General features: G+C 34.4%; 1 protein-coding gene across 1 annotated transcript in view; it reads right to left on the minus strand.

Annotated features, from left to right (window-relative positions):
- Positions 1-13,271, minus strand: part of MMRN1 (multimerin 1) — a 63,679-nt gene that overhangs the window by 35,025 nt on the left and 15,383 nt on the right. The window contains exons 2-3 of the mRNA XM_035004509.1: positions 5,543-5,662; positions 2,543-2,649 (exon numbers count right to left, since the gene is read on the minus strand). Coding sequence (XP_034860400.1) covers positions 2,543-2,649; positions 5,543-5,662 — 227 coding nt within the window. The remainder of the gene's footprint in view (positions 1-2,542; positions 2,650-5,542; positions 5,663-13,271) is intronic.

The raw sequence follows: 13,271 nt of genomic DNA on the forward strand, positions 1-13,271 counted from the left end.
AAGGAAGGAAGGAAGGAAGGAAGGAAGGAAGGAAGGAAGGAAGGAAGACAAACCTAGGATAGATGGAATAATGAAGACTGACTCAAGGGACAAAGGGACCCGGTAGTTCTTGATACTACCAGTCCATCAACTGCACTAATAAAAAATACAACAGCTTTTATGTACTGCAATGAAAGTGAAGAGTAGGACACTCAGAACATTGTAGGGAGCGACAGTAGGGTTTTTTTTGGAATCACAGTGATATGGAGTTGATTCTATGACATGACACAATGGGCACGGCTGCCCTCAGAAAGTTATTCCTACCAGGGATTTCAATAGAAAGATGACCTTTCCACAAAAGCTTCATCAGCAGATGCCTGAATTATGAGTAATTCTTTTTTTTTTTTTAAAGATTTTATTTATTTATTCATGAGAGACAGAGGCAGAGGGAGAAGCAGGCTCCCCGCGGAGCAGAGAGCCCGATGTGGGACTCGATCCAGGGACTCCAGGATCACGACCTGAGCCGAAGGCAGACGCTTAACCGACTGAGCCACCCAGGTGTCCCTATGAGTAATTCTAATTACAGTACTGTGACAGAAGGTCATAGTCAGATCTGTTCTGGAACATTTTTGCTAATATCCACAGGTTGCTTCCAAATAGAACATGAGATGTCACTAAACAATCAAAGCTAAACTATTTGAATTCAATTTAAATATTTCATGTGATGCTTTGAAAAAAAGGGGATAGCAATACCTAGTAGATATTCAAAACTGTCAATTAGCCTTGTTTCTTGTGTGTACATTTATAGTGATGGAATTCTATTATTTTTCCTCACAAATGTTTATAGTCCACCTTAGTGATTAATAATCGATAAGTAGGTATAAAAGGACAAAGTATGAAGTAACAGCAGTTCTTAATCAGCTGCAGCCCAAGACATTCTTTGACATAAAGATTTATCAGCTTTCAGTTCCATAGGTGCAACAGGGTGTGTAATGACATTCTAAATTTCTAGTAAAGTATGCTGTAAACAAATACTTGAATCTTTAAGAATAATAATGGAATTAATACTCCTAAGATATCCTTCATGGAATTAATACTCCCAAGATCTTCTGCATGAAAGAAGAAAAATATAAAAACTAACCTTAGACTTTAGAAATATAATTCTAAATACTGTTCAGAACTTTTAACCATCTGCTATATACAGATTATAAACAAATATGTTTTACCACTGGGAATATACCTGTGCACCTCACATAAATTAGGAATCATGTGAAAGCACGATCATATGTGGACTTTTTTAGAATATGCTAAATTACCTTGTTTCTAAATACTTTGGCATAGATGATATTTTATTTAAAAGTTATGGACTCTGAGAAACAAACTGAGGGTTCTAGAGGAGAGGAGGGTGGGGGGATGGGTTAGCCTGGTGATGGGCATTGAGGGCACGTTCTACATGGAGCACTGGGTGTTATAAGCAAACAATGAATCATGGAACACTACATCAAAAACTAATGATGTAATGTATGGTGACTAACATAACATAATAAAATAAAATAAAAAATAAATAAAGTTTATTTTACCTGATTATAAATGAAGTACATATTCATACTATAACCTGAAAATGTATTAAATTTTTATAACATCTCTGAAATTGAGGCCAGACCCAGAACAAATAGCATTACAGTTGAATTTGCCTACAGATTCTCACTGAATGGGCTAGAAAAACCATATATAACCTCCCTAACGAAGCTGCAAGTTTCCAAGCGCCTTTGTATTACAACTTTCTTTTTTTAAATGTGAATCATAATGGTTTCTCCACACTTACATTAATTTTTAATCACAGTCTCTCACACTGCTGATTGAATTCCTCACCACTGCTAATGGTCTTTCTTGTAATATTCATTCATTTAAAATATGTATGCTGATGCCATATCTTATTTTTCAAAGGAAACCTGTTTAAAGCCAAAAGCAACGTAATAGCCACACAGATGTTAGGCCACAGCAGGTTACCACGTGTTTGATTAGCCTTGCCACCAGAAAATCCTTAAAATCACAGTTGATAAAATGGCTCTATTAGGATTTAAGAAGAAAAGCACAATTATTCATGCCACATTTGTATATTCTTTAAAAATGAATTTCATTCATATACATAATATTGTTTCAAATAATTGAACTGGAAAAAACTAGAAGGTAGTTTTATTTTCATATAGGGTCACTTTTAATGATTATTTAAAATATAAAATTAAGATTTCTGATATTTTAATAAGGCATGCCTCCATAGCAAATAGTTAAGAAAAAGTGAGATAGATCTCAACTTACTCGTCCTCTAAAACGAACATAACAATATAGGAATATATAAGACATCTCGTTATGAAATTCAGGGTGCTAAACTAGCTACTAAGTTAGGAAGCTCTAGAGAGGTAACAGTTTTAATGATTTGGCTACGTGTTCAATAACTTTGGTTCAGAAGGGAGACTACAACTCTTTTCTTCACTGGAATCAATTGCTTATTCTTCAGAAGTTTTATGCTTCTAATTATTATAAAATTACTATTAGAATATACCTTTTAGTTGACATTTTGCTCCACTGAATCCAGGACAGCACTTCCATTCCAATGAGGTAACGATTTTATGTTGCATCCTGTAGACAGGATTTGATATCTTCTGAGATCTGGAGAGGAGAGCAATTATTTGTCTCACATTAAATTATCAGTTGGGATAATTAAAGTTTTGGAGATGATACCTAAAATATAAGAAGCATTCAGTAAATGTTATCTGTTATTATTATTATAATCTTCATCCTCAATATTATTATTATTATTATTACATATTTATTTATTTGAGAAACAGCACATGAGAGAGCGGGGCGGGGTGGGTGGGGAAAGGGGAGAGGGAGAGAGAAAATCTTAAGCAGGCTCCACGCACAGCACAGAGCTGATGTGGGGCTCGATCTCAGAACCCCAAAATTATGACCTGAGCTGAAATCAAGAGTCAGATGCTTAACCAACTGAGCCACCTTGGAGCCCCTTATCAATATTATTGTTAAACTTACATTTCTTTAAATAAATTACAAAGAGCATTAAGAGTTATGCTATTCGGTATTTTAAGTTTATAACTATCATTACATTTTCTAGACGTAGTATAGCTTTTCCCTTGATAATACTTTTTACTAAACAAATGTTAAAACTTATTTTAATTCTATTTTTTAAATAGCTTATGAGGACAATTTCTTTTATTTCAATTTTTAGTCTTCCTTATATCCTTATAGTTATATCCTTAAGTTAAATAGCTTATGAGGACAATTTCTTTTATTTCAATTTTTAGTCTTCCTTATATCCTTATAGTTAAGGATCTGTTTTCCCCCAAATCAACATCAAACAACTTAAACTGTGTATCAGTGATCTAACTGAAATTATGACAACCACTATGATTTTTAACCCGCACTTTTTCCTTTCTCAAGTTTAAAATTTTTAATTTTTAATATTATTTCTCTCATATGGTATTTATCTCTGATAGAGAGTGGGGAAGAGAGAGAGAGAGAGAAAGAGAGGGAAATAGGAAGGGACCCAACATGAGAAAATATTTCTGAGAAGAAACCATGGAAGGGAAATGAAGAAACTATAACATTTTAGTATAGCAATCAATATAAATGGTGAATGGTACTAAATTGTAGGCCCTATATATGTAAATGTAAATCATAAATACAATTTGGCCATGTTATTCTTACCCTTATGACTTCAATATTTAGCTAATATTTATCGAGTGGGCCTATGAAATGGGTATATATTACCTTGTTTAATTTTCTTATTAGTTCTATGTGGAAAATATTATTATCCTGATATGCTGATGAGGAACCTGAGGAACGGAGAGATGAAATAACGTGCTCAAAGTCTCGAACATAAAAGTGATCGAGGTGGGATTTTAATCCATGCTGCGTGGGTTAGCCTCCCTTTTATTTTCTAGAGTTTGTCCCCTACAACTATGTGGGGACAACAGTAGTCAATTTCCTGGATAAACCCTGATCATGTGGAGGGAAATTATTGGAACCGACTGGGCTTTAGGAGACTTGGGTTTTAATTTCTTCTGTGACTTGAAGGGTAATTCAATATGTGTGAGGTTATTCCTCAATTTTAAAATGAGCTATAAGTTCTTTCCATCTCTAAAAGTAGGTTAGTCATTTACCTGTGTTTATTTCAGTAAATTATATTCAGTAAGTCACTCTGTCCAGTGAAATAGCTCCAGCCCAGTAGCTAAAGCTAAATAGAAAGTAAGGCTGTTTGGAAAAGGACTCTGTAGAGTTTATTAGGATGAACTCAAGCAGTTGAGTTACATTATTACTAGAGTCAATGTCCCTGCTTTAGCAAACTGGATCCCTACTATATGTGACTCCGACATAATAAAAGAGAAAGTGACAAAAATGCGTATGTACTGAAATAATGCATGAATGGAGAGACCCATTCAAAGCTAGAGAAAGATAAGAGGTGAGAATAAAGATACATATTTCTGGTTTGTTTAAAGAGAGAGAGGGGGAGAGAGAAAAAAACTCACCTTGAACTCAGAAGGACAGTATAATGGGGTTACTGTGGTAATATTTTTCATTACTGAAGAGTTAACAATGCATTCTTTGTATCTCATGTCGACAAGGAAATCGCCACAAAGGGAGTAAATGCTGAAAGCAGAACTGGAGCTCGGCTCTCCCAAATCCCTAAGATGTGCTTAGCTCTCTGGACCATGAACCTCAGCTATTCCTCCAGAGAGTAAGAAACACCTTGATTTTACATATCCTTCCTGTGCACTGTTCCAGACTGTCAATGTGTCAGATTCATTGCCTGAGTTATTTGTATGACAATTTGCATAACATGAGCCATCATGGCCTGAATAATAATTTTAGTTTTTATTTCGGGGTCTTCTGAAATATGCTCAGATAAGCTACTGTGACTATATGAATTCAGAGAATTTATCAATTACTCAGCTCCGCATTTGAGCAATTTTTAAATGTCCTAAATAGGTTTTTTTAAAATGAAAATTAAATAACATGAATAAATGAAAATTAAATAACATGAATCATTAAAATAGGCATATAAAGAAAGGCCCCATTTAGCTGTTTGATCATGCACAATTGCAATTAGGGTGGCTTGCCAAGTTATGGACTTCTCTCTGATGTGGTATGAGGCAGAAATTATCATTAAATTTTAGAACTGTGTATGAATTTCATAAGAATTAAAGGACAGGATTATTGATCAGGTCATAGAATAAAGGTAATAGTAATAGTAAAAATGGAAATAAGCATAAAAGTTAACATTTATTAAAGACTCACAAAGTACCTGTCCTTAGGCTAAGCATATTACTGCATTATCTCACATATTCTAAAAATTCCCATATGAGGCATGTATTATTGGTATCTGCATTTTAACTTACCCCAAATCATGCATCTAATTTACTGTGTTGACCTTACTCTACCCCTATCATACATATGCACCTGGGATGATTAACTTTCTCTATATATTCCAAGACATACATAAATACAGTATAAGCAGTGGCTATTTTCAAAAAATATCACATACCTCTGAGGACAGGATCCACTGGCCCAGCCACAGGACCCTCTCCCACTTGGAATATAAGTGACTTGGTTGTCTAGTATCACTGTGGGAGATAATCTGGTATGTACATAAGCACACCAATTCCTAAGGAAGAGATAATTTTTGTTAAAAAAATCATTATCAAAAAGAATTCTTTCCATTAAAATTATTTTCATAGGTCTGTATCTATTGCTGTTGGTGTTGTGGATTAGATACTTTGAAAAATTGGTACCTAACCTTAAAATATCTGGAAATGAGAGAACATACTTGTTACTGCATTGCTGTACACATGAAAAGTAAAGAAATGCTACAAGATGAAAGTAAATTAAGAATAAATAAGAGTGGGGTGCCTGGGTGGCTCAGTTGGTTAAGCAACTGACTGCCTTTGGCTCAGGTCATGATCCTGGGGTCCCAGGATCGAGTCCTGCAACCGGCTCCCTGCTCAGCAGGGAGTCTGCTTCTCCCTCTGACCCTCCCCCCTCTCATGTGCTCTCTCTCTCAAATAAATAAATAAAATCTTAAAAAAAAAAAAAGAATAAAAAGAGTTAAAACCAGAACTTGTATTGTTCAGCTGTAAGTTAAGTAAAAATCCAAGACTGCCCTTATGGCAAATGTCAGCATTAGTACTTAGATTGGAGACTCAGACCTAGGTGCATTACTTCTATTGGACAATGTGCAATAAGACAAAAGCGAATAAGTAAATGCTGTAAAAATTTTAAAAAAGAGGAAAAAAATAACTATTATTAGCAGCAGATGATATGATTGTGAATAAAAAATATGAAATAGCCAGATGCAAATGATGATAAGAGCTCAACAATGTAGTTAAGATCAATATAAATTTTTTATAATTGAATAAAAATGTATGGCCACAAAGTTAAGATCAGTTACAGTTCAATATACCAATAATAAATTTAAAAAATGTACTACTTACAATAGCAAAAATAATATTATTCTTCTTAAATCCAACAAAAGAAGTGTAAGATATAACATATAATTGTTAAGCTTTATTGAAAAGCCCCAAAGAAGATCCAATAAATCCTGTTAATGGATGGGAACAGCCAATGTAAATATATCAATTCTCCTCAAATTAATCCACAGATTTAGAGCCTTTTTAAGTTAAACCTTAATTTGATACAAGTTGAATAGGCTTATCCTGTTTTTTATGTAATAAACTAAAAACACAAATTTCAGAAATTTCTGGCTCTGGCCATTACAGAACATCAGATTTACTTTCCCTTGGTAAAAATCTGTAAAGCTGGACAAGATATATAAAGCAATAATTTTCAGATGTTGAACAACAGACAATGCAGTGAAATGATTTTTTGAGAGAAGGGAACAACATGATGTGAATTCCATATTGAATCTAGTTTTCTGCCTGCAAACAATTTTCAAACTACATCGTAAAGTCGTGGGCCCCAAAGAGAGAGAGCACTGGGTGAAGGAAATAGAGATGTGAGTTTGGGTCTGCTGAGGTGGTTAGAATATATAGATAAAGTTCATAAAATGAGGGGGAGTGGCAGAGATGTCATCTTTATAGTCAACATAGGGGTTTGTCTAAATCTTGGGTTGAATACCATGCTGTGCTTGCAAATAGTCTTTGCAAGGCCACCAGAGAACAAATACCATGAAGCTGTGTGAGCTGAACAGAGATTCCAGATTTTACCCCATCATGGAGAATCCTGACGAGCCAAAGAGGAGAGTTCTCATTAAACATCTGAGTGTTTGCCTGAGCCTAACAATGACTGCATCCAGTAAGGTAAGGCTAATCTACACACATTCCAACAAAGCCTTAACAAAAATTCCATCCTTGATATAACTAACTCCATGCCAGAACAGAAGTCAATGCTTTCTAAGGAAGACAACAAAATCTGTTCATAACATAGCAGCCCAGCATAAAAAACGAACAACAATAAGAACTAGATATGTGAAGAAGGTGGAATATAGGACCAATACATGAGTGAAAATCCAAAAAACAGAGATGACATAGAAGTTGAATTGACAACCAATGACTAAAACAGTTACTGTAAACCTGTTCAAGATTATCAAGGAAAAAAATGAGCATAGCAAATAAACTCATGGCAAATCTCAAGGAAAAAAAAAAAAGAACCATTAAGTAGAACAAAAACATACAAGATATGAATAAAAATTGCCTGGATTGGGCCTAACAGAAGTGTGGACCCTGGACATTAAGATCAATGAACTTGGAGGTAGGGCAAAAGAAACTATCCAAACTGAAGTACAGAGGAAAAAATATTAAAATATAAATGAACAGAAACTCAAGTGGTCTAAAATAGAGTTCTAGAAGAGTAGGAGAAAAAGATCAAGGAAGAGAAAATAGTTGAAGAAATAGTGGCTGAAATTTTTCTAAATTTGGTAGAAGAGTATCAGTCTTCAGATCTAAGAAGCTCAATGAATCCAGGAAGATAAACACAAAGTAAAACTTCACTTAAGCACGTTATAGATAAATTCCAGATAAAAAATATAAAGAGAGAAAAAAGGCAGACAGACATTGATTCAGAAGAGAAGGGAACTACCTCAACTTAATAAAAGGGCATCTCTGAAAAACCTATAACTAACATCACACTAAATGGTGAAAGAATGAAAGCTTTCCCTTGAGATCAGGAATAAAGCAAGAATGTCTGTTCTTGTAACTTCTATTAAACATTTTACCGTAAGTTCTAGTCAGGCAAATATGTATATGTATATATGTATATATATATATATATTCATAGAGACATATTTCTCCTATGTAGAAAATTATTAAAAATCCACAAAAGTGCTACTAGAACTTACAAGCAAGTATAGCAAGGTTGCAATATACAAAAAGCAATTGTATTTCTGCACACTAGCAATGAACTACTCAAAGATGAAATTAAGAAAACAATTCCACTTACAATAGCATCAAAAATAAGCACATGCTCAGGAATAGATTTAACGAAGGAAGTACAAAAATTACAAAGTATCACTGAAAGAAAGACAACCTAAATAAATGGAAAGCGTTCATCAACTGGAAGACTTAATATTGTTAGAATGGCAATACTCCCTAAAACGATCGACAGCGTCAACACAATCCCAGTCAAAATCCCACCTGCCTTTTTTTGCAGAAATTTAAAGCTGTTTTTAAAATTCATGTGGAAATGCAAGAAACTCAGAATAGCTAGAACAATATTGAAAAATAAGTGGAGGGCTCAGTACTCATATTATCCAATATCAAAGCTTATCACAAACTACAGTAAGTGAGACTGTATTCTAATGTTTGAATGTCATCTAAAAATACACATGGAATGGAATTTAGAGCTTAGAAATAAACCTGTACGTTTATGGTCAACTAATTTTTGACAAGGGTGCCAAGCAATTCAATGGGAAAAGAATATTCTTTTCAACAAATGGTGGTAAGATAAATGGATAGCCATAGGCAAACAGGTAAAGTTGGGCCCCTATCTCATACCAGATATAAAAATCAACTCAAAAATGGATCAAAGACTTAAAAGTAAGAGCTAAAACTGTAAAACTATTAAAAGAAAGCAAAGGCATATATTCTCATGACCTGGGATTATCTTGCCAATGTAGTAAGGCAAGAAAGAGAAGTGAAGTCACCCAGACTGAATATTAAGTAGAAGTATGTTTACTTGCAGAAAACTTGGGTTTTATGTAGAAGACCATGATGAATCTACAAAAAAAGCTATTGGAGGTAATTAGTGAACTTAGCAAGATCTGAGGCAAATATACAGAAAAATCAATTGTTGTTTTTCTATGTACTAACTAAAATGCTTAACTATATAAAGTTTAAGAAATTTTGTTCACATAAAAACACGAAAAGTGATTGAAAAGAGAGGCTATGAGGTGCCTGGATGGCTCAGTCGGTTGAGTGTCCGATTCTTGGTTTCAGCTCAGGTCATGATCTCAGGGTCGTGGGACTGAGTTTTGCAGATGGCACTGCACTAAGATTAAGATTAAGATTCTCTCCCTCTCCTTCTGCCCCTGTACCCCATGCTCTATCTCTCTATGTCTAAAAAAAAAAGAGAGAGAGGCTATGAATCAGATGATTAGCATTCATAATATATAACAAATTCCCACCAATAAGTAAGACAAGGACAGGGAAAAAATAGAACAATAGAAAAATGGACAAACTACTTGAACAAACTTTTTTTTGTAAAGATTTTATTTATTTATTTGACAGAGAGAGACACAGAGATAGGGGGACAAGCAGTGGGAGTGGGAGAGGGAGAAGCAGGCTTCCTGCCAAGCAGGGAGCCCTATGCGGGGCTCGATCCCAGGACCTGGAATCATGACCTGAGCTGAAGGGAGATGCTTAACGACTGAGCCACCCAGGCGCCCCTTGAACAAACATTTTATACAAGGAAATACCTATGGCTACTAAGCGTACAAAAAGAAGGTCACTTTTGTTGGTACCAAGAAAATGCAAATTAAGATCACAATGGAATAATATTTGATACTCCAGGATAAGCAAACATGGCGAGTTCAACAATCTCACATATTCAGAGGATATAGAGGATAAGAGGAATCTCTTAAATACTGTTAATAGAAGTATCTATTGGTACAACCACTTTGAAAAACAATTTGTTAATATTACGTGAAAATGAACATGCAAATCCCCTCTGACCCAGTGGTTATACTTCTTGATATATATTTTAGAGAAACAATTGCACAGGTATACCAGTAATCATGTATCTGAATATTTATAGCAGCAGGCATTCTTTATAATTATCAAAAACTGAAAGTAATTCAAATGTCCATTTAACATAGAAAGGAGAAATACATGCTGAAATACTTACACAGTGGACATTGCCCTTAAAACAGTGAACTATAATATTATCCAATAGCCCAAATTTAACTTATATAACAAACCTGTGTGATACAAGTAAGCTACAGGAGAAATACAGTATGATGCATTTTTCTTACATAAAGCTAAAAAATAAAAGTGAACAATATATTGTTTAGGGATACCTGTATATATGGTAAAATTATATTTAATAATGCATCTATTTTGTATGGATCAAATATAGCATGATTTAAAATATTATGATTAAGAATAAAATAAATAAATCCTGTCTCATAGACTTAGCTGAATTGCTGTTCTGATACTCATGTCTTATCAATGAGATCATATTGTATCCATAACTTTTCTCAAACCAGTTTCTAAAAAACTTTCTTTATATCCATCCATGTATGCTTATTCTCTTCAACATATAAAATAGTATAGAAATAGCTGGGAAACTTTCACGGCATCAGAGTCATTTGCCACAAAAATGTCATGATCAGACAAAAATAGCCTTTATTAAAGTGTGTATTTTTAGATGACATTCAAACATTAGAAGCCACCCAAAATGATAACGATATTCCCTACCTCAAGGAATTTTAAATTGTAAATATACATTAATGCTACAAATGGAGTTGTAGGGGATGGAGAGAGAATTAAATGTTAACTATTAAATAAGTGCAGACACAAAACATTAATTATTTGCAATTGCATAAAAATAAGTTATTAAACAAATTACATGAGAAAGTAAGTTATCTAACTCAGATGGGTGAGACCTAGTTGCTATAGGAAGAAGTCTGGAAAGTGTTTTTATTGTGCTTGTAATATGTTACATAAATTACTTCTCTAATTTTTAAAGGTCAGCAGCAGAATATATAAACACTGTTTTAGGAAAAGAAGGCTCAGCTTCACTCCTGGTTGCAGTACCAGTTACTTTATCATAAAGACCCTACACCAAACTATGGAAAGTTCTTAATAACTGTAGATTAATTGAATGATTAGATTATATCATGATTTTTTTTTCTCCTTACTTTTTTTTTCTATTAGAAATATGCATCTCATTACATTTAATTTATATCCTTCCTTCTCATTTATGATGAGATGATGAGTTTTTTGGGGGGAGTGGGCAGGGATGATTTAAAAATATGGTATTAAAAAAAATGTTATATGACTATATAATCTAATTACTACAAGCTCAAATCAGTATGAGATATATGCCTCTAAATCAGTAGAATGTTTGAAATCCATTTTGCCTAAAAATACAAATAATAATTAAAATAATACAAAAATCAATCTAAGGGCGCCTGGGTGGCTCAGTCGGTTAAGCGTCTGCCTTTGGCTCGGGTCATGATCCCAGGGTCTGGGGATAGAGCCCCGCATTGGGCTACCTGCTCAGTGGGGAGTCTGCTTCTCCCTCTGCCTCTCCCTCTGGATTGTGCTCTCTCTCTCTCTTTTTCTCTCTCTCTGTCAAATAAATAAAATCTTTAAAAAAATCAATCTAAATGTTAAAGACCAAAGGAGGAACCCAGTTTTTCCCCAGAGTAGAGCCACTGGAGTTAGTAAACATCTGCTTTGGAATATTTAGGCTTCTTGGGACCAAATGTTTTTCTACAATAAAGCTTACTCTGTCATTCATCCACCTACAGCAGATACATTGAGTACCATATAGCTTATTGTGCAAAGATCTTTTGAATGAGAAGTTTGAACGGTTAGTTCCATAAAGAAATAAAAAGACCTTTTGGCACATTTTGTAAAAGCATGGTGAGACTTGCAAAAATACTGTGAAACAAAGAACTGGCAAAAGCAAGAAACAGAAATACGAAAGATTTCAAATTGAGAGGGCCACAAAAAAGGGATATTTTAAAATATGAATTAGGTTTCTTATGCAAATCCACTGATTATCCTAATTATAGAGAATGACCAGCTTCAAACAGAAGCAGTTAAATCTTCTGTCACCTGAATTGGCTGCGTGAGTGTTGAGGGAGGTGTACGAGGCAGGACAGAGAAAAGTACCACGATCCCTACATGCTCTGGGGTATGGAAAAAGAGACAATAGCTAGATGGATAGATGGATCCATCGATCGATAGATGATAGGTACAGATACTGTTTGTGAGACTAAATCACAGTGTCACCTGCAGAGATCTTTTAAATTCCTAAATACTAAAACAATCTCATGACTGAAAGAGTTGAGTAGGCAAAAAGCAGACCAGCAGATTGCTCATGGCGCAACAATCTTTGATCCAGTGTAAATTGGAAGAACTATCCACAGCCAAAGAGCCCCTGGTGTGACTCATAATTAGGTTTATGCTACTGATGAAATAAGCTCATTAAGGGATGTTAAAAATGTAAATAGAAATTTTAAAACCAAATTATTGGAAAATATAAGTTTAAAAATAGAAAATTAAGCATGGTACAATGGTGACAGGCAGCATAAAGGCAAATGTAATGATCCCAGACAAGCATTTTGCTGAAATCTAAAAATCCTTTGTACATTTCCAGACTGATTATGGTGGATGGAGAGCAGGTACTTTGAAGTGTTTAGCTTTCCATGGGGTCGTAACCCTCCAAACAGCAGACTGCATTTGGGATTCTCTTTCAGGGTAATAACACTGCTTCTTTTGGGCCGCAGCATGTACTGAAAAAAGCTTGTATTGATTCTTTGGATTTTCCAAGTTAATAGGTAAAAGGTTTGTTCTAGGGAAAACCAGGCAGCTTTGGTTATTTAAGAACACCAGCCTAGCTTGCAGACCATGCAAAACAGAAGGTAGCAAAAGGATTCTAGTTTGACTTACACAACTTGAAGTCTTGTGGATAATGAACTAAGAGAAGCATTGTAAGTAATCTACTGTATACTGTACTTTTGATTGAAATGTTTTAGAAACCCAGTCTTCCAGGGATCTAGTAAAAAGACTAAATTAAAAAAAAATTTCCAT

This window comes from Mirounga leonina, unplaced genomic scaffold (assembly GCF_011800145.1).
Source record: "Mirounga leonina isolate KUSES-001 unplaced genomic scaffold, KU_Mleo_1.0 Mir_129, whole genome shotgun sequence".
Taxonomy (NCBI): Eukaryota; Metazoa; Chordata; class Mammalia; order Carnivora; family Phocidae; genus Mirounga; species Mirounga leonina.